We start from the raw sequence: 27,200 nt of genomic DNA on the forward strand, positions 1-27,200 counted from the left end.
CAAGGCTTCGAAAGACTCAGAGCTGCTGCTGCTGCTGCTGCTGTCATGGTATTCGCATCGGAAGATGTTGTGCCGCCCTCCGATGTAACTGCGATGACTTTGCGCTGCACCTGAATACCATCGTCATGTGGCAGTAGTTTGTCAACAACCTTCGCTTCGTTTTTCATAACGGTTTCATTATCGTCGTGCGCTGATGACGATACAACCGGTACTGGTGTTGATTCCTTCGCGCGCTGGAGTATCTGCTTCGGTTCACGTTCCGAACGAGGCGGCGTATCACGCTGTTGCCGATCCACTACACCACCGGACGACGACGTAGACGAAGAACCTCCATCTTTACCTGGACCACCCGATGCTCCCAAAGATGAGGACGACTGTGAGCGTTCATCGCGCTCCATTTCGGTATCCCAGGACAGCTGCTGGTCACGTGAACTGACACTTCCCTGCTGTTTTCCACTAGACATGACACCGTGATTATGATGATACGACGCACTATGATGATTATCATCACTCGAAACACTCGTCTTGCGCTGAGAGCATTCCGACACACTGCGAGCCAACTGAGGCGTTATGCGCCCAGCTCTTCCTTCTCCTGCTCCTCCAAGATGTGGCTTTCCACCAGTACCGCCAACGAACTGATCTTCTTCTTCCGCAGAATCAATACGACGTTTCATAATCTCTCGCGGATAATTTTCGCGATGCTCAGTAGAGTCCCGATCGCGATCACGGTCTTGCTGGTGATGCTGTTGCTGTTCGCGATGCTCATCGCGATCCCGTGCAGATGAGCTGCGCATCAGTCCAGGTCCGCTGTCACTTTCGCTGGAAGTTTGTGCTCCGCCAGCAGTCGGTCCACGGCGCATGCTAGCACTCTTGCCGTACGTTTGTTGATTGTGTATAAACCGTGGATCATATTGCTGTGCGAAGGGAATTCCACTTTTCACATCACCAACATCGCGTCCGCCAACTGGATTTTGACCGCCACTTGAGCCACTGCTGCCCGCGGAGCTCGCACTACGGCTGTTGGCAAGTCCGGTGCTGCTGCTGTTCGATGTTGATGGCCCAGCTAGATTCGATCCGGATGTGTTACGCTCTAGTTTGCGCCTTTGGAATCTGGGTGGTAAATTCGATTGGAAAGACTTCGAAAAGGCGGGCATTTCCCAGTTGCCCGAGCTACCTCCAACGCCGCTATCACGGTCGTGGCGACCGCCAGCCGATCCTCCACCATATTCATAGCGCATATCTCTTGAATCATTACGATCCCCACTTTTGCCACGAATCTTCACAGATATGGTGGAGCGTTCCATTGGTTGTTCCAGGGTGTTGATCAGAGCTGCCTTATCGTCATCAGATTTACTGGACGACAAACCCGCCGTCGGGGTGACGGAGATGGCCGTAGCTGTGCCACTATTCCCAATATTATCGCTTGAGGGAGCTGAAGTAGCCTCTTCAGTCTTCTTTCGGCTCAGCTTTTCTTCTAATTCCTGCAATTTTCTAGCAGCCGCTTGCTTACGCTCCATCTCTCGTCGTTGATCTTCCTCTCGCCGTTGCTTTAAACGTTCTTTTGCTTCTGCGGCATCCAACACCCCTCCTACTATGTTCGAGCTTCCCGAACCACCACCACCACCAACACCAGTGCTACCGCCACCGGTACGACCAGCATAGCCATTTGCTTGCATAGATTGCGCTGCTCCGCGATGATCTCGGTACGGCTCACGCTCTCTGTCAATGCGATCACGCTCGGTACGATCCCTTTCTCGTTCACGATCACGAGCTATACGATCGCGCTCGATGCGCTCGTTGGCCTCCAGCCTATCTAGATCACGTTCGATCTCCTTCATCTGGTTCACTTTATCCGTTTTTCCAGCGCCGGCGGCAGCAGGTGGATCTTTCTTCGCAATAGATGAAGGGTTCGGTTCCGATTCGTCGTCCGAAAACTCCAGCTTCTGGTTGTAGTCGAATTCGTAATCCTTGGCCCATCCTTCATCCTTAGCGATCGCTTCAAGTCTCTGCAACTCTTCGTCCCGAATGATCGGCCGCACAACAATTTCCTGCTCGACCAGCATACCGGAACCATAGGAGGTGTGCGAATAGCGGTTGTCGTCATGCATACCAGCACTCGCACTACCACTGTCGCCCATGCCGCCTACGCCGCCGCCGCCTCCGCCGCCTCCGCCGCTCCCACCGGAAGATCTTGGTCCCATGGAAGCGTTATTACCTGATCCTCCGCTGCCACGGTTAGCATGACGTGGAGCTTGATTGCCTCCTCCACCGCCCCGCCGACCGCCATACTGATGATCGTTATACATCATTCCACCGCTTCCTCTTTCGTTGCTTCCACCAGCAGCACCTGAGCTGCCTCCTCCTGCGCCGACGCCTCCATTGCCAACGCCGCGCATTCTGCCCGATTGAGGGATCGGTACCGGCGCGTAATTGCCCGCTGGGCCACCACCACCACGCTCTCCTGCTCCGCCGATCCGATGATGAGCCTGTTGCTGTTGCTGATGATGATGATTTGACGTCGGTCCATGAGAATGATTCGGTGGAGCATGGTTTTGCGACTGAGCAAAGCTGGGCATCGTCGTATTGATGTTGTTTCCATTGCCGCTCGGATTGTTGTTTCGGCTGTCGACGGCCATCGGTGGGGACGTCATCGGATGGGACGACGGCTGCGATTGCAATGGTGCTGCATCGTTTGCTCCTCCAGCACCGGTACCACCGTCGTTTCCTCGCATAAACGGTGGCAGCAGAGCCCGAAACTGAGGAGGCAAGGGTGGTGCCTGGGAAGCCGTTAACATGCCCTGCTGGTTGTTGTTTGATCCACCCATTCCATTTGCATTGGTATCCATGGACATTGTACCACTGGAGCCCGTCGATCCTCGTGCACCGGCTCCTTGTTGTTGAATCCAACTCGCGGCATCCGTCTGCGGTCTCAGATTCATTTGCGGAGTACCTGGGTAGTGGTTTTGGTGCTGCTGCAATTTGTTGACATTCATACCACTCGAGCCAGTGCCGTCCAGGGAGGGGAACTCGTTCTGAGCGAAATAGAAATAAGGAGAAACAAATTTATTATCACAGGTCGAGAAAAACTGATAAAATAAAAATATTTGACACATGAAATGCTAAATAAAGAGAGAAATAAAATTGTTTATTTCTCGATCGATCAACGCTTGGAATGATAAACTCTTTGAACTCAAACATTTGGTACGGCGCATTAAGTACGCAAAAAGCGGGTAATCCTACAACACGTACCGTGTTCCATGTTGATCCTGAAGAACTTTTCAAAGGTGCTTGATGTTGAGAGTTACTATGTGGGGCTGCAGTATTTCCTGATGAATTGCTACTCGAAGGATAGTTTGGATTGCTGCTGCTGCTTTGTCCTTCTACGGTATTGCTGTTCTGCTCGTTGCCCCAGCTGCCAGCTTGATCGGTAGGATTGCTAACTTCGGCCTTCAGGGATGGAAGATTCGCCGGTGCACGACGGGCCGAAGGCACCTTTCCCAAACTTTGCATACCATGCTTACGAGGAACTGCACTTTTTTGCGTCGACGGTTCCAGAGATTCACCCTTGAATAATAAAACGTCAATTATGATGCTACTTTCTATTAATTCTTTTACTTTGTCTGGTACTGAAAACTTACTCGACTCGTAATGTAGAGTTTGTTGATATCTAACGCTGCGAATTTGGGCTTGGCATTACGCTCCCCCTTAGTTCCCCCCAATGCGCTCATACTGCCAGAGAATCTTCATCAGCGAAAAAGTCTAAACCTTTCGCGTAACTCTCGATACTATTTTTCGATGTGTTCACACTGCGGTACTGACTGTTAGTGATTTTTTAAAATGAAGATTATCTTGTCCCACCGGTTGAAAAATTGGATACCACTTTCAGGAGACGATGGTATGGTACAAGACAAACCAAGTCTTATCTATGGAGTAAAGAAGAAATAAGTACAAATTATCAGACGATTTTCTTAAAACAAAACTGTTCCTAATGAAGTTCTGAATAGAGGGGAAGCTAAGAGAAAAAGCCCGCAACACGCCTTTGGTTTAGGACACTACCTTCCATGTTATTATAACATTTTCAAACTGTGTATACCACACAGCGAAGAAGAAATAGGATTATTGGTCAATTTGTACTAGCCGAAAAATTCTACGCGAATTTCACGCGCAAGTCTGTTTGACACAACAGGACCTTTTCTGGTTCTTTTACTTGTCAATTTTTCTTGTTCGCCTCAACTATTAACAAAATAATAGAAAATGTATGTTCCCAAGCCCAGAATACACATCCATTGGAAAAAAGCTTAAAAGCCATATTCGCAACTCACCAGGTCAAGTTTTAAACTCTAGAGAAATTAAATTAATAAATTGTTCCAAGAGGAACACACAATGGAAAAACACAGTTTAAAATACAATTCCCTTCAATTTACATCAAACAGTAAACAAAAAGTAAAACACTTTTCAAAACGTTAAGCGTATATATATAAAGGATTTTCATGCTTCACACACGCCAGCAAAAAGAATTCTCACACTCACACTCGGTCACTCATTTTCTCATCCGTCATTCTCAGTAAAATTGAAATAAGGAAGCTACACTAACACATCAGTATCCTTCGTCCTACAACAGTACATTTAGAAAAAAATAAACTATCTCTCATTACGTGTAGTGCACAAGCGTGCGCTTCTTCTTCGCGGATTAGTAACTTTATATGAAATTGCGTCCTGAATTGAATTTAAATGGCGTTTAAAATCATGATAGGAAACAATATTACATTGTTTTCTCAGCGTTTAGCAAACTTAGATATCAGCTTTGGTTATTACTTACCAAATGGTTTTGTTTATTCCTGTTGATGTTACGAAGTCTCCTTCAACGAATCAAAAGGTACTTGCAATTTGTTACCATTAATTAGCAAAGTTATGCTTAACAGAGGTGAACTTTCAAGCCGATTGTAGACTGTTTTACACCGTTGTGATGTGGGAAAAATGTAACTATGCAGACTTTTTACGTGGACCACGATTGGAAGTGTCGTAGCTTGGCACAATGCGATGAGAAACCGTATTCAAAGAGATCGTTTCCGACTGTAGAAAGAAACAAAGAATTAATTGAGTGATATGTATAAAACACAGTGGCAGTAGCAAACCACTTTATTTCTACGCTTGTTGGTTTAAAAAAAACACTTTAACATAAATACGGCGTCCGTATCGCTAACTTATTCTATTATTTTACACTTCACACTGTGCTAAGGAAAGTGTTAACGTATCATGATTACATTCCAAGAACATCAGTACCATACAGTTTTTCGTCGAGCAGAGAAGGTAACTTTCCTTTCAATCTTCAATGTCCAAAAGCTCTAAGGGCAGTTGATGGCGCCTACATATGCATGTGCCAAGAACCTCCGACGATTTTCAATTTTGTGGCACAATTCATATTATTCACATCATTTGATATAGGTTTAGTATCTCCTTGCAGGAATTTGTGGAGTTATATTGGAGGTGTATTGTAAAAACCGACGATCTGCTGTTCTCAACCTAAGAGTCTTATTCCGTGCTTCAGTTTAAACCTGCTGAATCGTCATGCACCAAAATCAAAATCGCTTGCACCACCTTTTCTGATTCTTGAAAGTTGTCGAGTCTCAACGCACACAGCTGCATAAGCGATCCGAAACGCCGATGTACACATTTATTCACACGACCGTACACGCACACATCAAGCGTACAAACGCACAACCTTATACACATTCACATTCTGCAGCGCGTAGCACACAGGGCTCCGGCTACGACGGCTCGAATTAATCACCCGCTGTACAGCATTTGTGCACGGCGGATATCATCCAAATGTCTCCATCATGCCAAATATGCACGCTACAAACACTTCGCTACTTTCCATTAAAATAGTTCAACAATAGATAGTTATGAAGAACTAAACGCCATTAACAGAAAGAAAACGAAAAATCTGGAAGCCGAAACCATTGGGATATCGTAATAAGGTTGTGCTACTAAAGAATCTTCACTATCGATTGAAGTTTGATCTCAACACATTTTGTTCACAATTATGTTACCTTCGCTATTGCACCACACGTGGCTACAATTGAACACACAATTAACACTGCTCAAGATGCTTTTTCGTTTCAATTCTATTCTGCAATCCAGCAAACTTTTCTTCCGACTTTTCCCTGACCCGTCGAGCGAGCTGTACGTTTTCTAAAATGGCGTTGCCGTTTTGCCGTGTTGGATGGATGAACTGGACTTGCGATTCATTCGTTGCGTTCATTAGTGCTGGCAGACACAGAATTCCGAATCCCGGAAGATTCGAAGAGTCAATCACTCGACTAATTCTGTCGGGGTGGGTCTCATTTCATGGATTCGACTCGTTACATTTGATTTAGATGAGACTCGATTCGTTTCAGTCTTGATCCGAATCTATTTGAAGTCGATGTGACTCAATTAACACTCTGACGTCCGGATACACGCATAGATGTACATAATCAAAGCGATTACTATAAAGAAAAAATGTGACAATCGTTCCGGGTTTTGTGTATGTTTACAATTTGCCAGTTGTTGTTTCCAAAGTTCTTTCCGAAAGCGTAAAAATGCCGTATTTATCCTGTTCACCTGTGTTTTTTTGCAAAAATAACTCATGGAATGTGAAAAAATGCGAAATGAAGAAGATACCGTCGTTTTAACAAACACGTTTCGTGTAGCATTGTAGCAACAAAGTGTTAACATATGTGCCTTTGGACGACCAAACCGCTTTACCCATCTCGTCCAACCTATTACTAGATGACTTTGCAACATATCGTAGATGGAACTGTGTCCTCAGTAAAGTTGTGGCTAATGAGGGCAGAGTCTCAGTCTTCCGGTAACCGTATCAACTGGAACCAGCCACTTGCTAACGCGTCGTTATCCTTTTGTTGGTAAACAAAACCAGGAACGATTGTCAAAAATTAATTTCAAAATGGCTGCCACGACCAGGCTTTCGAGCTCACCTCCCTTAGCACCCACCTTGGATGTACCCCGGCGGCCAAATTGTACTGTTTAGCCAGTTGTCAAAACGAACAGCCTATGTTTCCCGTGTGTGGATATGTGCACCACACCGAGTGTGTATGTCTGCTGAAGCTCGAAGAAGCTGCCCGGAATTTGCATTCTCGTCTAGCTGTTGGTGTTGTGATAAACGAAGTAAAATATAGTTGGAAGCTTGTTCAGTACAAAGTTCTTAGACCAAATATGTATGGTGCGTGTTAAGGAAAGTTTAGGTTTATTGTGATCTGTACAATTGGAACGCAATACGTACAGTGCAGCATCGACGAAGAAGTTTCATCGTCTCTGTACAAAATATCATCTTCAGCTTATGGAAACTATAAGTACGTATTAATCATTTAAGACGATTTGTTTGTTAACCTAAACTTCTTCAAATCATGTATCTAATTGTTTATTCATTCTTTTCCGCAGTGCTAATTAGAAATAACAACAAACGGACCAGCCCCGGATCTAAGCAGGAAGAGCTGGATGGGTGAAATATTTCCTCCCAACGCATACCCGAAGACTGATCCCGTACGAAGTTAAACTCTTCGAAGCATCTTGATATAGTTGCAGATAAAAAATGGGACCCAGAAACACTAAAAGTATGTACAGGCAAAAACTTGTAATAAAAGCATCGTGGTAAAAATAAACTGCTGTATTTATCTTTATGAGTTGTATAACCCTTGAAAATAAAATAAATAAAAGGGAAAGGCCTTTTGTAGAGCTCCTCGCGAAACCTTCGTATAGGTCTTCTTAACAGAAGCCCTAACAGTACACCTTGCAATTGTTCTAAGCGGTGCACTTTTAACGATTTTGCGCCGCCGGGGGATCCTCGTCCTCCTGACACTTGTCCCTGAAGCTATGCAAAGCGTGACGCATTATTTTCAAAAATTTGAACGACAACGGTTCGCTTAAAAGAACGGTTAATAGTCATGCAGTTTAGGTAGAATGCTGGGAAATATACTTTTACATATTTATATTACTTTTACATATTACTTGTAACTTATACTACACAGGATGGACAGTACCCAAGGAGAACCATGCTGCACATTCCTACCAAAGGTGTACATGTACACCTCGTAAACAACCAAAGGTGTTTTTTTGATGGACACTGGTGTTTCGAGAAGAACTAGCTGTCAAACCTTTGTTTGTTTACTGTGAAGCTCCAAGTAGCAGGCTGTGTTTTCCATTCTGCATTTGCACAGATCGGTAGCGGTTGGACATCATCGGTTGTTACCGGGAGTCACAAAGGTGGCGGGATAGCGGCGCATGGATCGACCGACTCGAGGTGGTTAACCCAGGTGGGGTTAACTCGCGTCAGATAGTAAGTAAGTGTGTAAGAACCCACACCCTTACTGATGATGATTTCAAGAACATCAACACGTTCTGAGTGTTTTCGCTGGCCATGACGGAGTGTTGCTGCACATCGTACATCGAAAGAGCCTGCTACGATCCGTGGTCGCTATTAGCCAGCATCCGGACGATTTCTGGATGTTTCGTCTGATATGGCGAACCGGACGATATGTAAATACTATAATTTTTTTAAATCGCACGACATCCCTCAGTGGGACAAGTCCTCTCTCCCAAGAGAGTTGTTGTGTCCAAAAGACGGTATATTATAGATCGGTGGTTAGCCGTTCGTAGTACCGGGGGTTGCCAGATTCGAGATTCGATCTGGAATACCTTTATTAAACGAGGAATGTATCTGTCATATTTTGCAGAAGTTTTCTGCCAAACGCGTTTGACAGATACAATCCTTCCCCAAATTCGGAATCGGGCACGACTGGTTCCGATTTTCTTTGGGCTGGAATTTATTTGTCAAAGTGGCGATTTGTTTACTTTTTGTTTTGTTGTTTGCAACGGATTTTGTTCGTTACTCAAGGATGAACAATACGCTAAATTCAAACATGAAAATGATCAAATGACGCAAAACCCATTTTGTTGAACTTTGCGTTATTGCACGAGCGGACATCATTTTTATGTCAAACGCTCTGTCTGAGCCTACTCTGTCTGGAAAAATATGACAGATAAATTCCTCGTCCAATAAGGGTAGAACAAGAAATTTTGGTTTAACTCAGGCTTTAAAAAATCCCCTTCGGAACTGTCCGGTCTTCGTTTCAGAATTCTTTTTACACTTCTTTTGCAGCAAATTTCCTATGCAATCTAGGTGTAAACAGAATTCTGAAAAGAAGCGTAAAAAAATCTGTTTACACTTGCGGTACACCTCAAAAAAGAACTCTTTTGACAACGTGACTGTGCGTTTATAATATATAGTTTTTGACTATATGTTGGCAAAAAGCGTATACCCATTCGCAGTCTTGGCTAGTTCACTTTTGACCTGTTCTAGTTAGTTGATTAATCATAAAAAATGTTTGAATTATTTTTCTATGGTAATTTTTATTGCTATTTTCGATCAGACATTTTATTTGACACATTATTACTAAAACAATTTTGTAAACCTACCTGATATTCATGGAAACATTTCAACCCGGTTGTGCAGTTGTCAGTTGCAAGACTCCGGATAATCCGTCCCCGGTTAATCTGGCCCCGGATAATCGACGTCCGGCTATAGATTCAAATCAGAATTGAATCCAATCGATGGCCAACAAATCCAATCTGATTCAAATCCCAATAGAATCAAATCTTTAGAATCCGTCAAGTTAGGATTCGAATCTTTGGAATCCGTGTAGGGTTCGAATCTTCGGGTCTTCCGAATTCCGATTCCGTCAACACTAGTAAAAACAACCATTTGGCAGTAAAACGTAGTTGCCGATTAAATTTTGTTTTTAAAGTATGGCTAGTGAAATTCGTGGGGTAACAGAAACGCCCACTACCCAACTAGAAAGATCTTTCTTTCCCGATTGTTGGAACGATGATGCACGAATGGGGCTTCTCTTGGCCGAATTTCGTCCAAGAACAGTCAATCCTGTGAGCTATGATACAAAGATGAAATTTTGGAAAGATCTCATTTCTTCATATTGCCGAACAACGGGATCAAGTGTTGCATCTATTGGTACTCTGAAAGAATCTTTTCGTCGTAAAGGTACGGTTCCGTACTGTCTGCCGGTCGTATTTGAGGATATGATTGCGAAGGGAGAAGTTCTTGCAAAAGATCAGCTCTATGAACAACAACAAAAGGCTTCGCTTGGTTGGGGACCATGGGCTGTGGAAAACCTGATGAAAGCACCGTTGAAATGGGGATACGAAAAGGCGCGCCAAACGGTTATAGGATCAAAAAGTAACATCGAATCCTGCGATTTCATTCATATAGAAACTGTGCAGGTAGGTAGTGTTACATCTACTTTTAAGCAAGGGTCGTCAACTAATTGTCGTGTATGGTTGTTTTTATTTTCAGTACCACGGAGAAACTATTGAGCAATTGATCAAAAGCCACGACCTTTGCAACAAAATAGTCAACTACGATAAGTTAGAGAAACTAATCAAGCAATCGACAAATATATCAGAATACGGGATTCGTGCGGCCTTAGTCGTGTTGAAGCAGAACAAACGATTGGTGAGAGAAACCATTGTACGAGAAGCTTTGAAGGATGAAATTATAAAATTTGCTGGATCAAAAGACACAGCACAACCAATAACAGATATAGAGCGATCTATTTACGAGATGGAACAAAATGAAATTATATTAATGACCAGCATTGGTAAAATAGAGCAAGATATCTGCAATACTATGGCTCAAGTGCGGGGGTACATTAAGGATGGTCGGAAACATTTGGCTAAGACGTATTTGAAGAAAAAGCATATTCTAGAGAAAAATATGGAACGTAAAATTGGTGTACTGGAAAACTTGCAGGTATTGCTCTCCAAAATACACGACACTCAATCGGATAAGAATGTAATAGAGGCCTACAAACTTGGAACACATGCACTTAAAAAGGCATTTGCAGATGCGGGTATAACACTCGATACCGTCGATGATGTTTTATCAGAAATGAAAGATGTATTAGAACAGCACGACGAAATGCTAAACACAATTGGTACAACACCCATCGACGACGTAGATGAACTGGAACTCGAACAAGAATTGAGCGATCTAATCGACATAAAGCTTGCGGAGAGCAATATCAATGGAGGACAGTTAGGTCCCGTACCTCCAACAGCCTCTGTCCTACAGCCAGATGTTACGCCGATTTCAACAGAAGATTTTGATAAAGAGATAGAAAAACGTTTAGCTGCACTGAGGGTTGATACAACAGACATACGTAATAGTAGTGTAGACGGAAAAATGAAAATGAATATTTAATATAAGCACAACTCATTTAAATTTTATGTTATTTTGGGATCTGTGTTTACTACAACAATTTTAGCGAACATAAACAAGGCCTAGCCTACCGAAATTAGTTATAATTCTCACTGTTCGAATTTCTTTGAAAAAATAATGAAAATAAAATAACGATATTTACCAATACTTAGTAATTAACGTTTGGTGAATGACATTAGAATTAAATTTTCCAGTTCATTTTAGGTCTTATTACATTTCTACCACATTTTTTAATAGAAACCCACAAATAACAACATTTTTGATAAAAAATAAATTTAAAAGAATTCTTTAATTGCTCTTCATTGTTCATTATAGGGAGATTTGAAAGAAGATCGTTCTTACACTTTGTTGACGGGGTCCGTACACGCTAGCTTGGCTTAACCCACGCATACTTAGATCGCCAGTTCATAACCGCGGCTGATCGCGGTGACTACAGCATTTTTTTGGCAGAAAGCGCCCATCAACAAAGTGCTGAATTGAGGCGAGAACCATTTTGAAGATTTGAATCGCTTCAAGAGTGATAAGAAAAATTGATTTATGCAATGGGGAATGTTCTTTTCATAATGTTTGCTTCCCAGCAGGATACAAACCGAGATTGAAATAAAAGTACAACTTTGCATTTACATTTGCTATTTCAGGCTTTCCAGTAACTTTTACTTTACCTTTTAACTTTTGATAATCAGATGGATTATCATGTTATGGATTATTATTAGCAGGTGACATTCTATGTGAATAATCTAGAAATTACTAATTCCACTAGCCACAACATTTTTCCCTGCACAATAAGACTTATTGCGCTGTAGTTTATGGGCTCGTCTAACCAGACGAATTTTCAATTTAAAACATTAGTTTCTCTCATATGTCTATAAAATTTATGATTCATACTTCTATGAGACTAGATTATATAGGAATTTATAGAAGTTCTAAAATAACTGGCTGTCGTTTCTGCAGAAATCAGCTTATCCACATTTAAATGCTTAAAAATACACTTCAGGCTGTTCACAAAAATTTCTAAAATTTTAAAGTTACTATGTACAATACGGTCCATACAAATGAACAAATTTATCCGTTTGCTCTGTATTGCGTATTCAGCATTTCAACCAATCTGGAACTCGCAGTTTGCGTACTACGCAAGCGCTTAGAAAATGGAGCTTGTTTTAAAGTAAAATGATTTTTCAACAGCAAAGCCACGCCCTCTTTTCACATGAAGTTTCGCTATTTAAGCCTTTAAATGCATTTTGGCTTTCAGAAACATCAAGTCGGTCACAAAGCATCGGAGACCATGCTAAGTTAACTTGTAATACTCCTTTAATTGGTATGAAAACGAGGGAGATCATTATAGTGAACCAAATGAAAGCATTTAAAAACAAGTACAGCATTCCACCACAAAAAGAACGTCGTGGAACTGCTGGAAGCACATAAAAACACAAATTTAAAATAATTACTTGATAACTCGTACGTATAATTTTAATGATCTTATGGGTCGGTCAAGCGTAATGCATTTTTGTTTCTGTTCGTTAATTTATGTTCTTTCTTGTGCAGATTAGATCTGCGTTTAGATTTAAAATTATATGTTTTCTTTTGAAAAACATCTGTTTATGCAATGGATATATCACGATATTTAAAGCATGTCTTGCATGATATTGATTCAGGAAAAACCCCACTGTGTAATTCCATCCAACATTTTAATGAATGGGGCATTGCTGCTTAATTTATTTCAAAATGAAGTGCTATTCATCGTTGTACTTTTCCTGTAAACACCAGGTATATTTTCCATTCACTGGGGTTTGTTTTATGCTGCTCAGAAATCTTTATCTCTCTTACACTCAATGTTTGTCTATAATAGAACGTATTTTATTTTCTTTGTGCTCTCTTTCTCACAGTTAGTTCACCAATCGCTATCCTTTTTTATATCCTTTATCGCTGTCGAAGAAGCGGCGGTACTGAAGGAGGATGCTTTGCGTATCTAGCCCCTCCTGGCATAACAGTTAAAGTCAGACACGAGAGAGAAGCATCGATGCCTGATTCGCAAATCATACAGGAGTTCGTCCTTTTCGTTTACCCCATAGCCTACTATTTTATGATATTTGCTCACTTGCTGCACTCTAGAAGGCGTGCTTGTGGTTTGTGCGAAAAAATGATCTATCATAATGTGCAAGCGGTGTTTAACTTTCATTTAGTCCAATAAATGCTTTCCTTCCATAACGTGTGCATGATTCGATGCTCTGCATAACATAAAGATTAGTTTAAGTTTGCCGCAGAGTGTGTGCTAGTTGAAGGTGGTTTAAATGGTGTATAAGTTAAAAAGCAGTGATTCTTAACGGTTTCGTAGTGAGACCAAAATCCAGACATGTAACCAATATCCGAGGATGTGTGCATGCCGAGAAATGATAAATTGAAATATGGAACATATACAATGAATTGATTCTCTTAGATTATTTCAACAATGCTGTCCGCTAGTGTGTGTTAATTTTTCAAACATGGAATCAACCAAATCCTTTTACATTAGGAATCTATTGGGTGACATAATAGGCGATCGACAATCAGGTAATAAGCATACAGTTAGAAACTTTTTAGTAATGGTCTGTTTATCAGGAGTGTGTTGAGGTGTTATAACGCTAAATATAAATATACACATGGTATAAATAAAGCTCTTGGATTAACCCAATAAACTAATCGGTAAATTTGAAGTCAAATTTAGATTGCGTAGTAAGTAGTATCTTGTTGGTTCTAACTATGGTACACTTATAACGGTTGGTTATCTAATCGATTGTATGGTATATATGTTTATCCGTGATTGTAAAATGTGTAATGTTTTCCCCTTTGTTACGACTATTACGAAATAAGTGATAATATTTCTTAAAACTCTTGTAAGTTGTGACGCTGAAAACCCTTCTTTTCTATGCCTGCAAGCATTCTTTTTGCATTCCTTAAAGACACATGAAAAAAAAGATGAATGATTCAATTACCTTGTTACTTTGTGTGTGATTAAACGTCTTTGGCAATTGTGACTTTGTATTGGATTTTGAGCGTTTGCACTTTTTTTTTAAATCACCCACTCTCTTTACTGCGCCAATATGCATAATGGATAATTTTGAAAAGGATTTTATTTTATATTCATATCACAACAGAAATTTTTTTTTTTCATGAAGATAAGGTTTTTAGTCTTAAAGGAGTTCTTGAGAACTCGAGCAGCTATAAGTGGAAGGCCCTAAAACCATTCACTACATTCACCATTCAATTTTTTCATTTTATAATTTATAAACTTTTATTTAAGATTAAAATTTTAACAGCAATCAAATTCAGATTTAACTACAATTTACCTCAATGTTGTTTTATTCAAATGTGTTTTGCTTTTTTTTCATGCGATATCATCAATAGCTTTCCATGAGAATAATAAAAATTTCCATGAAGAAAATTGGTTGGCAATTTTTTTTTTACTTTTTAATCGTAACCTTTTACTCGTTTTAAAACTAGAAAAGTTAACTTTTGAAACATTTTGGAATACAAAAGTTAATATAATTTTGAGCATTATTTCTATATTCTGGAATAAGCAAAACATTATTTTTGCTTGTCGATTATCTTCATTCTATTCTGAGAATTTTCGTTTTCTGTTTTTTCAGGTAAGTGAATCCACTACTCACGCGTTTGATAAGACTAGAAACTTTTTGGCAAAATAATTTCAACTTTAAAATTATAAATATAAAAAAAATATAGGCAACAAGAAGTGGATCCTTGCCATTTCATTCGCAACATTTGATATGAAAAGTATGGTGCTATACGAGTATAGAATACAAAACAGATTCACGACAGATTGCAAGAGCACGACGAATGTACAGGAAATATATGAAAAGGCGTAGTTGTTGCTGCACTATACATAAAACTAATTTTGTCTAGTTTTGTATAGTCTAAGTATCGTACATCTAACTTTAAATTACTTATTCAGCCTCAACACGGAATTCAATCGAATTAATCCGATCGAATCGAGCTGTTGATTTTCATATACAGGCTGGCTCCGGTTTGCGGGATGAAAGTTCGTTTCTCCTGGTAATACGTTTAAAATAGATTTATTTAAGAATAAAATTCAAACCCTTATTGACAATTTGCAACAAACAGTCCATTAATAATTCTTCTTCTTCTTGGCGTAACGACCTCTTGGTCATGCCTGCCCGTTGAGGGCTTACGAGACTTGTTTCCCTGCTGTACGTGGATAGTCAGTCCTCTCGTACAGGGGAGGGGGTCCGGTCTCGGTTGGGATTCGAACCCATGCCGTCGAGGTGGTGAGCCCCGGCGCTCATGGGTCGATTTTCTAACCGGTTTATTCAAATTCATAAAATTAAGTGGCTATTTTCTATAGGCGCACTTTTGGTTTTTGTAGGATACGTGTCAACATATTCATTTTTCTGAACAGTTTCTGAATTTCAATAATCAGTTGGTCCTCCAGCATGCTCGAATCCTGGAAAATCCTTACAGGCATAGTTCCAACCAAGTTCTTTAAAATCTATTTTTCAGCATCCTCCCATGGTTCCGAAGCTGCCACTTTAACATCAGTAGTATTATTGTACTACTTTTTGTTGGCGTGGATCCGTCGAACAATAGTTCCCCATATGTTTTCCACTGGATCCAGACTGCGGGCTTGCCACCCCAGGAGCTCAATTTTTCGGTCGCTAAACCAGGACTTTGTAGTGTAACTGGTATAAATGCTAGCATTATCTAGTTGGAATTTTGCGACGGTTCTTAGCTTCAAACAGAATTAAGCAGCTGTTAAGAACATCAATATAATCAATATAATATTAAGCTTTCCTGAGGCACAAAATCCAAGGCAAGCCATTAGAGATCCTCTTCCAAAATTACGTGTGAAGAAGTGCTCTAGTTCGTTTCGTATATCTCATAAATAGATGGTAAAACCATCGACACCATCTAATTTGAATTTCTGTTCGACGGAAAGATAACCTTGATTTGAAAAATAAACATTAAAATTATTAAAAATTTAACAAAATATAGATGGGTTCATTGGTTTGAAAATCTTCTATTTCACAAATATTTTACTGTGTCTCACTGACGTTCCATGTTGAGTCTGGCAAATTCGTTTGTTCGTTTTTGTCTTCAATTGGAAGACATTTTTGGTTGAGTAAAGTCGTCTGAAGCAGAAAACCTGTACCACTTGTTTATGAGTCCATGTTCGGATCTTCTGTCATACAAAATGCATTGAATCGTATGAGTAAAGAACAAGGCACGGTACTATAAACCAGCTTCGAACGATTTGTCAAACGAAGAAAACCGAGGCTGACGAAAACCGGGGCCAGACTGTATTAGAATTTGAAGCTTACTTCACAATGCTTCGCTTATCCCTCGGTGACAGCTTCGATTTATTCGGCTTTCGTTTAATGGTAGCGTTTTTCAAATAATTTCTTACGACTTCATCCGATCGACTGAGTCTACCTCCAATTTCTCAAATTGAAACACCTTCCTGCTAATAAACTACAATCACTCCTTTCTCATTCTCACTTAAAACACTTTCTCTCAGCATTTCAAAGCAATTTTAGTGGGATTTAATTTATTAAATTGACCAATGGAAAACTCTGTGAGCCAGGTGTGTAAAATTAGGTGTGCAATTATGGCAACTAACCGCAGTGTAGACATATATTTAACACACAAATGAACACTATTATTTTTTTTTAAATCAACTTAACGACCGTGTTGGTCGTATCTACCCCTTTCAGAGGCGGATTACCCATTCTAGGGGCCCCAAGCAGCTATAAGTTGGAGGCTCCAAGAACATGCAATACTTTCAACTTTCAATTCTTTATTCCAAAGTTTATAAAATTTCAATTTATATTCAACCACATATTTTGAATGAGGAATTCAATTTAAATTAAAGTACAATTTTCCACAGTGGTATTTGATTGAGAAATTTTCATTGCCAAAAGCCTGGTTTTCAAAGCCTCATTTGATTATTGCGAAAACATCAATAACTTTTCAAGAGAATCTTTTTTCACGAATATCATTTTCTATGAACCAAATTGACAAGTAATTTTTTTTTTAATGAATTTGTTTTTGCGACTTATGTAAAATTGAAATTCGTGAAATGTTTGAAAATGAAAAAGCAAGAATAATGTTAATCAAAATGACTATATTTAGAGATGTGCAGCACATTACTTTAGCAAATCCGTGTCCATTATCCTTAAGTTATTGTGAGCAGTTTTCCTCTTCTTTCATCAAATCTCTTCACTGATCTCTTTAGTTTGCGTCTGAGCATCAATCTCATATATTCATCATAATTTCAATATTATTTTATTATTTTATTATTTATTATTATTTTATTATATATTAAATAATCGTAGGGGTGATGCTTTCGAGGTGATGCTTTAGGGTGACTCCACTACTTGGATGAGGTGATGCACCAAAAGTGATGTAAAACCTTACTTTTGTATGGGACCACACCGAACGCTCATCCCATTGCATTGCATTGATTGCCTTAGAAAAAGGCTCGCTTGAGGGGAAATCGAAGCTACCACACACCTCTTGAGGAGAAATGGAAGGATCGCTATAGCAACCATTTTTACTAAGGAAATTATCTCACCTGGGGAAACCTGCTGGCCTGGGAGGAGAGGGTGAACCGGTTTACCGAAACGGTTTAAAAATTTGTAAATGGAAGAGAATACCATTACGCAGCTTCAGTCACGAGAATTATGAAGCGCGTTAAATTGAACATGCGTTCCACCATATCAGAAATGTTATCCACCATATTGGGTTGCACCATATCAAAAATGTATTTTTTAACATGGGTTTATGAAAATGAACACGCATGGTTTTTATGCACAAAACAAAACCCATATAAACACACAAATTACAAATAATGTGCTGTAGGTCAGTGGGCTTTCTTCGAGTTTATGTAATATGCGATCAATTTCTGCATTTCCTGAGACACACCGAACACCAGAAACATAATTCACAGTGACCTGGAACTTCACAGAATAGTTATCTGAATTTCGTGAGTGATCTACATGATTTTTTTAGTAACGATTATAAAACGGGCAAAGGAGATATTTTAATTTGATAGATAATGGAGTTTTAAACTATGCGAAACATAAAAATTTGTTTTCCAATAAACCTATATTACCCGGGCACCGTATTTAGTAGGTAGAAAACCGGGACCGACACATTAGTCAATTATTGATGCTTGACAAATTACGGGTATTGTCCCTGTAAGTTTTCTTTGACTAGGATTGGCTTGATGATAATTTAGAAATTATTATTCCCCGCCAATGTAAAACACATTCCTCAAGTAGAGCCTTTAGTGACCAATAGTACCTTTTCTGGCCCGTTAAATGTTGCATTATCTTTCAGCCATGAGCATGTCATAAGTCAGTCACTGGGCCAATATCATATCAGAATAACCGGGATTTTTATTGGCCTCTCACAGTTGATAGTGCGAATGAATCTTCAAACTGAGCTGAGTCTTTTAATACGAAAGGATAATATTCTTTATATTAAGTTCACTTGATTTAAATACAGATTCTCACCAAAATATTGGCCCGTCCAGCCGGGCTGAGAATTTTATGAATAAAATCGGGGATTGATTTTTAATAATTCAGCCATGGTCATGTCATAAGCCAGCCATTGGGCCAATAACATATCAGAAAATCCTGCATAAGCATTACCCACTCTCAGTATGATACAACTTGAATCTTCTAACCGGGATGAAGCTTTGAGTAAAACAACGTTTTTCTTGGATCTATCGCAATTTTACTAGATTTTGATGCAAATTCTTTCGTCAACATGGGCCCGTGTAACCGGGCCTTTTTACCTAGTTATATATTCAATAATCGTAAATGTAAGGTTTTCGGGGTGATGCTTTAGGGTGACTCCACTACTTGGATAAAGTAAGGCACCAAAAGTGATGCAATACCTTACTTTTGTATGGGACCACACCGAACGCTCATCCCATTGCATTGCATTGATTGCTTAGAAATAGGCTCGTTTGAGGGGAAATCGAAGGATCGCTATAGTAATCAGAGATTACTTGAGGGGAAATGAAAGGACCTCTTCAGGAGAAATGGAAGGATTACTATAGCAACCAGCTTACTGAGGAAAATATTTCACCTGGGAATTGAAACGGTTTTCAAAATTGGAAAGTGAAAACAATACAATTGCGCACCTCCAATCACGAAAATAATTAACCGCGTCTCATGCGTGCGAAAATTATTAACCGCGTCTCATGTAAACATGCGTCTCAGGATTACAAGAGACCAGAAATGTATCTTTTAACATGGTTTCTGAAAAATCAAAACGCTAACAATAAAAGTAAAACATGAAAAAAGATCGAAAAAATCCTTTACAATGTGAAATAGGACACCGGTAAAAAAAACAAAATATATGCACAAAACACAAAACACAAAACACAGCTACTCACAAATCTTATTTCTCGCGCTACTTCAAAGCTGACCAAATGTTTTCCCTGAAATCACTGTGCATACATTTGTTTCAGCCAAAATAAGGTATGGCATTTAAAATATGCTGTGGCCCGCAGATTAACGCACTCATACTACATGTAGAACACTGGCGAAATCAGAAGGAATATGATATAAAATGTGCAGGACATGCGAATTAAGCCGAGTAGATTGTCCTTTTTCAAACCATTCAATAGAGAAGATTGTCCTTTTTCAAACCAAAAAAAATGGCCATTGACGATTCCAAACCTTTGTTTGTGATTCGGTTTCTAAAACTACCCCTTTAGAAATAGCCCAATTTAGTAGCAATCTAAAACCGGGCAATGTTTTTGGCTTATGATAGCCGGCTGTCGCGGACCCCCGAGTAAATATCTGTTACCCAAATAAGAGAATTTTACTAGTTTTCAAAATACAGAAAATTTTCCAAGTGCGAACTTTCCGACATTCTTATGCCTCCTTCCTGCCTATATCTTTCAATCACCAGCATAGAAATAGAATATAGAAATTGTGTTAGAAATTATGATGCTTCGTTACAACGAATGACCTCACTCCCAATATAAAATCCCGTTTTTATAACCAAAATCTTTTGGGTTGGTGTGCACCAAACTAGATTTAAAGGTATTCAATTTTGTTGTTGAACTTAATTTTGCAGATGTGATCATCCTTCTTTACCCCTCTCGCAAATTTTCACAAAACATTATTTGTAAGCGATAAAGCAAAAGAACTTTAAATCGTGCTAAACATAATACGTAAATTTCGCCACTCTCATAATTACTTCTTAGATTGGCTTATCATTTATTTATACAGCCGGACGTCGATGAATTTTAAATGGTTGTACTAAGGTGGAAATACAGATAGATAATAAATGAAAAATGTATATTAATGTGGTTACGTCGGCTAACGGTAACACAAAAAAATAGCATTTTCAGCAAATAGTAAAATTTAAGATTGTAAAACTCAAAATACTGAATGAAAACACTCTTCCATTTGAAATTTCTTTCTACCCGGATGAAATCGGGTTTATCATCTAGCTAGTAAAAAAAGGAAAGCGATGGAGATTTTAAGGTAGGAAAAACCTGAAAAAATTAACATAAGCATTTATCATACGTATTAGTATCGATCATTTGACTAACCTAACTAAGGAATCGGTACTTAGGTAAGCCCTTAACGGGCAGGCATGACCAAGAGGTCGTTACGCCAAGAAGAAGAAGAAGAAGAAGTAGAAGAACTTAGGAATCGGAACTACTATGAAAACTTCAGTTTCAAGACAATAGCAAAGCAAAAATCTTACAGAGAAGCACATACGCACGTGTCGCTCACAATTTTCCAAATCGTATCATTGGTGGTAATGCTTCATATCCCTTCTATACATATACTTCCTTCCTGTTTAGTCTTGGCTACGGTGTGTGCCACAATTTGTCTTTCTTTGTATCAGACAATCAGTTTAGGAAGTTCCACTAAAGTGGCACTCCCGTTGCGATCGGAAATTGACAAAACCTTTTTGATATGATAAGAGTGAAAACGAGTGGTGGCATACAGAATTGACAAAACGAATCATCCCCGATTGTATGCAATGGATCAAGTGGAAACACGCTTCTCTCACATCTCCATCGAATCTAGAACAGTACGAAAATGATCTCATTAGTTGGCTATGAGTAGTGTGTATACGAACTGACAAGAGAATAGGAATTGAAAATCACGTATGTGAAGCACCCATTTTTGACAGAGAAGGGTTGTTCGATGGTAGGGAATAAAAAGTCAAGAATGGTCTATTATTTTTCAATCTTTATCATTAACATTTTGTTCCTACACGCCAATTTGTGCTTCGAAACGTTTCAACAATGACAGTAACCTGTAGTTAAATCTGGAAGTGCTGATAAACAAGAATTACATCAAGCAAACAATGCAACAAAATCAAGGATCCTTGTTTGAAAAACAGAAAAAAAGATTCAAGAAACGGATTGTCAAAAACCGCGCTAACATGTGCAAGGACAAAGAAAAAACAGAAATGAAAATTAACCCAGCCAGACTATACCGCCAAGTCCTAAATTAATTCTTACACAATTCATTCAAATTTTGTTCAGATAACGTTATGCATGTTTTTAGAGGTGCTACAGGATATTCAGTATGGCTCAGAAAACTTAAAAAAGTAAAAAGAGATTTTCCAAATAATTCGCTCCTCTTGTATTTTGTATTTTTTTTAATAAAAACCAGAAAGTAGCGTTTTTGACAAATCTTAAGATTTTATAAGCACGAAAATGTCATTTTCCTACAGTCATTTTCCTACAGGAAAATGTCATTTTCCTACAGTTTTCCTATCAGTCATTTTTCTACTTTCAAGCATCCAACTTAGTAAAACGAATTATAAATGATCCATAAGTCCTACAACAAACATGTTGTCGTACTTTATATATTATCTTCGAGAATGGGTTAAAGAGAGATGTTTTTTTTCCAGGGCAACGGATAACCCGGCTGACGTCATCAGAAACAGAGGACGACGAAAATAGTGAAATTGATATAGAAGATCGATCGTCTCCCGATTCTTGTATAATTGGCCCTCTTCTCCCTTTCAATAGTAATGTCGATAGTAGCAATAACAACATTGGAGAGTCAACTGGTACGCTACTGTACACGGTGGAGTATGATAATTTCATTAATCCCCCATTATTTTCAGGACCAAGCATACACATACAACCAGGGTTGATTATAAAAACCGGACGAAAGCCCCGCCGGCGAAGAACAGCCTTTACGCATTCGCAATTAGCTTATCTAGAACGAAAGTTCAGGTGATTATACCTAATAACATACGCATTCTGCATATATGGCAGAAAACAATAAATAATATTTTTTTTGATTAATGTCTGTGCTAGTGACCAAACAATAAAAATCTGCTGTCTCAAAAGCGCATTAGCTTTGATATGCTTAAGATACAACATCCTCTATTTCTATTTAGCTGGATTTTACAAAATCCCCTTAATAGTATTTAACATTTTTTACCGTACCGGGTAAACCGCCTCAGAGGATGTTGTGCAACTTAAAATAAAAATAATAACAACCATTTTCGTATTAAGATTGGTCCAAGTAAAATTTTACTACAGTAGTACGTCGATTACCCGTTGGCATCCAAGACCGAATAGTTTTGTTTTGTTTTATATGTCTTATTAATAATTGAAGTTTTATTGAGTTACACGGGTAATCTTGCCTATATATGTTTATGTCAAATATACGTTATAATACACGATTTGAGATAAGTTTATTGTTAAATATGTAATTTGTTTCACAATTTATTGCACCAACATGGGGAAACAAACTGTTTTACTAATCTGGCATTCGTTGTACAAGTTCAACATCGTTGTAAAGTTGTCAGTCTTAGTCCCGGATATCGTCGATGTCCTACAGTACATACATTGCCGCAGGTTTACACGGCGCTGCGACAATCCTGCGACCAGGAGTTTCTGCGACACTTTTGACATACGAGATGGCCGACTTAGGCTATTTTTTTATTACTTTGACACTCGCGGAAACACGGAAGTGGCGGAAACCCGGTCATAGGAAAGTCGCTGCGCCATGTAGACCTGCGGTTAGAGAAAATCAGTGGGTCTCAAGGAAATGTTTAGAAAGCCCTTTGTGGGTAGTCATTAGTGCCGACGGTCGTAACGCAAACGATTCAAGCGATTATTTCTAACGATTCGCCAATGTTATGCCACCAATTAGCTCATCACAGGAAATTATTTTTACAATTCATTTCCATTATCGACAGATGTCAAAAATATTTATCAGTGGCAGATAGAAGCGATGTTGCGGATGCGCTTAACCTTTCCGAAACTCAGGTTAAAACGTGGTATCAAAATAGACGGTAAGCGATGAACAAAGAGAAAATGCCCATAACGGGTTTGATAAGCCCAACTTGACTAATTCATATTTAAATGCTGATCTCACTGTTAACGCCACAGCACCAAATGGAAAAGACAGAACCAACTACGCCTGGAGCAGCTACGTCATCAAGCATCTTTGGAGAAGGATCTGCTCAGTGTGGCAGCCGCGGTCAATCCTGGACACCATCCTGGGCAAAATGAACCACCAGTTGGTTCAGTTGCTGTTTCAACTAATCTACAGTGCTGTCCAACCCCATCCACGTTGTCAGTGTCCACGGCATTTGTTCCATCTAATCCGTGCAATTTTCTAACGTCCGCAGCCGCAGCCGCAGTGATCTTTCGCAATGTTAGCTATGCGCACGGTTGTCCAATGTGAATTTGCCATAAGACTAACCTGGAAGGGGTGAAATCGTGTAACTCTGGGACGAAAAACTGTAAAATAATTTGTAAAAATACCAGATTGTGGTATTCCTAAAAATAAATCATACCTTTAAATGAATCTCAAAAGTAATCGTGTACAAGCTTTGAATTTGACAGGCGACGCTAACCGTAGGCATATTAAATATCTCTGCTCAGACATGAACAAAATTACCCATTCCATTCAATAAGTAGAACAATCAACGTTATATTGATATAATATCAAACGTTTGCATTTGGAAGCATCCTTCTGGTGTCGTTACTTTTTTAAGCATCCAATCAGTGACGACCCATCTTTCAATAATAAACAAAAGCTACACAATACGAGCTGTGTGCATGTAGGGGTGGCTGGGGTAATACGCACCCCTGGGGCAATACGCACCCTTTCCCATTTCCCTTGAAAAACGAGTTTTGGACGCGTAAAAAGTAGTCACCCTGTAAGATCAAACTAAAATATGGTCACCCTGTGAGTTTGATAACTCTACATCAACAGAAACGCGAAATAAACGCAAAACAAAATCATTCTCAGCTCAGACAGTTTTTGTTATAATGTGACGTACCATTCCGCTAAGGAATATTAAGTGCAAAAACCGATATTTACCCACGAGGAATACGAAATTTAGTGAATTGAGAATCAGTGCTTGAGACTGTTCATGAAAATTTCGGGAAGTATGCAGATTTACTCATATTTTAGTTGAAAATGTGTTCAACTATGAATGGGGGCAATATGCACCCAGTATGTCGGGGTAAAATGCACCAGTTTGTAAACAAACTATCTTCATTTGACAGTAGATGTTGCCTCTTTGTTGTGGTGCGTATTGCCTCTTTGTTATGGTGCGTATTGCCCCTTTGTTGTGGTGCGTATTGCCCCTTTGTTGTGGTGCGTATTACCCCTAGCAAAGGTGCGTTTTGCCTCAACCAGATACAGATCGATCAAAAATTGAACTTTTTCAAAACTGAAAAAAATACGTTTTTCTTAGCAAAAAAAGCAAACATTCCTGAATTGGTAACTAGTTTGAACCTTTATGAATCCTATCCAGTGATAAAATCAACAATCAAGAGCCAAGTTGTTAGAAAATTTTAAAGTTTTCCTTAAGGGGTGCGTATTACCCCATCCACCCCTATTCATTCTTGTTCTGTTTGCCGCTTCGTTCCGGTTAGAAAACCACCGCACAAATCATACAATCTTGCTAATGACCGACCAATCAACAACAACAGAAAAGTGGTGAGAATGTCACACGTCGTGCCGCCCCAAGCCAAATCCTTCCCAGGCTATAAAAACGAGCGCACCGTGCAAACCTTTCCCGAACTTTATTCTGCTAATAGGACAAATTGATCCTGATTACATGCCGCGAGGGATGCTACCTACTCGTCAGATAGATGATTCCTTTTGAATATACTGTAAGTGCTTTTCTATAGTCTTATTACAATGACAGCAGGGGATCATTACAAATTTCGTGATGATGTTGATTTTACTTCACCCTTGGCGTCAGTGCCCCCGGTTATTGTGAGCGAAATGCACTGCAATCCTCTTGACTTCTCGTACCTTCGTTGTAATGTCCCCTTTCTTGGCGTTCACCACAATGCTCATATCATGAAATGCTTATCAGTTATGGGTCGTTCGCATTCCCCCAAATGCTTTGTATGGTGAATCCATGAAGGGAAGAATAGTGCCTTAAACCTGAAATATGCAAACTTTGGTTTGGTTGGTTTATGGGGTTTAATGAATTGATATGTTACCCCAGGTTAAATCAATTATGAAAACATCATTTGTAATAAAATACGTGACGTTTAACGACATGTAGGTGTCAACAACCAAATTTTTGTACACAAATAAAAAATTTACCATACCACCAAATATGGTCGAATTTTTCAAATATTCTTGTAAAATAATTAATACATTTATTATTTGGTTTCGTGCGAATAGTTAAATAATTAACTGCATGTGTTCGAATTATGGTTTCACTTAAAAACATTTTATATTACGCTGAGGTTTTAGTTCTCACATGGAAATAAATAGGCATGATACACTATAGGTAGAAAATAGAAAGTTAACTTTGTATCTAACAGGTTGAAATATGTCAATTATGACCCCATATGTTTTATGTAAAATATATTTATTTGTATAATTTGTTAAAATTGAGAGCTCTTATAGTATGATCATTACTTTTGGTTATGAGATATAGTAACCAATTCTTATTTAATTCAAGAGGTAAAGTAACCACTTTGTGGTTCCGCGACAGCCGAACGGTAGCGCCGGTTAAAAAATCGACCCATGAACGCCGGAGCGCACCACCTCGACGGCGTAGGTTCGAATCCCAACCGAAACCGGTCCCCTGTACGAGAGGACTGACTATCGACGTACACATAGGGTAAAAAGAAGAATAAGATAGTAACCAATTCTTTGTAATACCTGAGAAAATCTTCGACTCGTGGGTGTGTTATTTTTGGAATATTGATTTTCTTATGTTACTCGACGGTGCAGTCTGGAAAGCGTGTAACACGAGCTCTAGACTACTGCGTAACGACCCGTCGCGCTTTGACATCATTTTTGCATGGACCTCAGCCGTCTGTCAGGAGACGTCGCTTTATGCGACGGGACTTCACGCTGCAGTCTAGAACTCGTGTTACAATTATCTCGTCAAATATGAAGAAACTTCCCGGTTGACAGAAATTGACATTGTTGCTGGTACTATGTACTTCCAGCAAGAGTCCCAACAATCTGCCATGGAAAAACTTGCTGGTACTACATGACAGCTGCAAAAAATTTGAATTTTCGTCAACCGGGTTTTTTATTCTACCAAACATACAGACCATATGGCTGCGGTGCGGTTACGTCACTTAGCAAGTCGGCGCATCCCAGGGGGACCCGCTGGGTGAAGTGTGCATTAATCCCAAGTGAGATCGGTTCCTCACCTGCACAAAATATAAGCACAAAATGTGCAGGCATGACCGAAATTGGTCATTACGCCAAAGAAAAAGAAGACTATTCCGGCCAAAACATTAGATTTTTTTGAATGCCCCAATTTCCTACAGCAATATTATTGTTTCGTTTATTTGTTCAAGAACATTACACTTTTATATAATTGTAGTTTTATAAACAAATTTCCCTATCTGTCACTTGATACCTATTTTCAACAAACTTTAGCAGGTGAATGAAAG

General features: G+C 39.4%; 3 protein-coding genes across 3 annotated transcripts in view; 2 read left to right on the forward strand and 1 right to left on the reverse strand.

The window, feature by feature from the left end:
* LOC131293698 (hornerin-like) overlaps positions 1–6,185 on the reverse strand; it is a 12,642-nt gene extending 6,457 nt beyond the window's left edge. The window contains exons 1-5 of the mRNA XM_058321772.1: positions 6,054–6,185; positions 4,820–5,073; positions 3,639–3,923; positions 3,250–3,564; positions 1–3,032 (exon numbers count right to left, since the gene is read on the reverse strand). The exon at positions 1–3,032 is cut by the window's left edge and continues 608 nt beyond it. Coding sequence (XP_058177755.1) covers positions 1–3,032; positions 3,250–3,564; positions 3,639–3,728 — 3,437 coding nt within the window. The 5' untranslated portion in view covers positions 3,729–3,923; positions 4,820–5,073; positions 6,054–6,185. The remainder of the gene's footprint in view (positions 3,033–3,249; positions 3,565–3,638; positions 3,924–4,819; positions 5,074–6,053) is intronic.
* Positions 6,186–9,767: 3,582 nt separating this feature from the next.
* On the forward strand, positions 9,768–11,420 carry LOC131292136 (charged multivesicular body protein 7). The gene is made up of 2 exons (XM_058320785.1): positions 9,768–10,296; positions 10,370–11,420. Exons 1-2 carry the CDS (start codon positions 9,808–9,810, stop codon positions 11,273–11,275), a joined length of 1,395 nt encoding a protein of 464 aa, XP_058176768.1. The 5' UTR covers positions 9,768–9,807; the 3' UTR covers positions 11,276–11,420.
* A 2,353-nt stretch (positions 11,421–13,773) lies between these two features.
* Positions 13,774–23,997, forward strand: LOC131293699 (homeobox protein vab-15). Its single transcript, XM_058321773.1, has 4 exons — positions 13,774–13,840; positions 22,202–22,532; positions 23,507–23,602; positions 23,700–23,997. Exons 1-4 carry the CDS (start codon positions 13,774–13,776, stop codon positions 23,995–23,997), a joined length of 792 nt encoding a protein of 263 aa, XP_058177756.1.
* Positions 23,998–27,200: the final 3,203 nt, after the last annotated feature.

The sequence above is a fragment of the Anopheles ziemanni genome, chromosome 2, assembly GCF_943734765.1.
Source record: "Anopheles ziemanni chromosome 2, idAnoZiCoDA_A2_x.2, whole genome shotgun sequence".
Classification (NCBI taxonomy): domain Eukaryota; kingdom Metazoa; phylum Arthropoda; class Insecta; order Diptera; family Culicidae; genus Anopheles; species Anopheles ziemanni.

Excerpts from the sequence above, each read along its gene's own strand:
- LOC131293699 (XM_058321773.1), top strand. The coding sequence starts at position 13,774 with ATGGAATCAACCAAATCCTTTTACATTAGGAATCTATTGGGTGACATA. Across the intron at positions 13,841-22,201 it reads AATAGGCGATCGACAATCAG|GGCAACGGATAACCCGGCTG; the intron begins GTAATAAGCATA and ends TTTTTTTTCCAG. Across the intron at positions 23,603-23,699 it reads ACGTGGTATCAAAATAGACG|CACCAAATGGAAAAGACAGA; the intron begins GTAAGCGATGAA and ends TTAACGCCACAG.
- LOC131292136 (XM_058320785.1), top strand. The coding sequence starts at position 9,808 with ATGGCTAGTGAAATTCGTGGGGTAACAGAAACGCCCACTACCCAACTA. Across the intron at positions 10,297-10,369 it reads TTCATATAGAAACTGTGCAG|TACCACGGAGAAACTATTGA; the intron begins GTAGGTAGTGTT and ends TTTTATTTTCAG.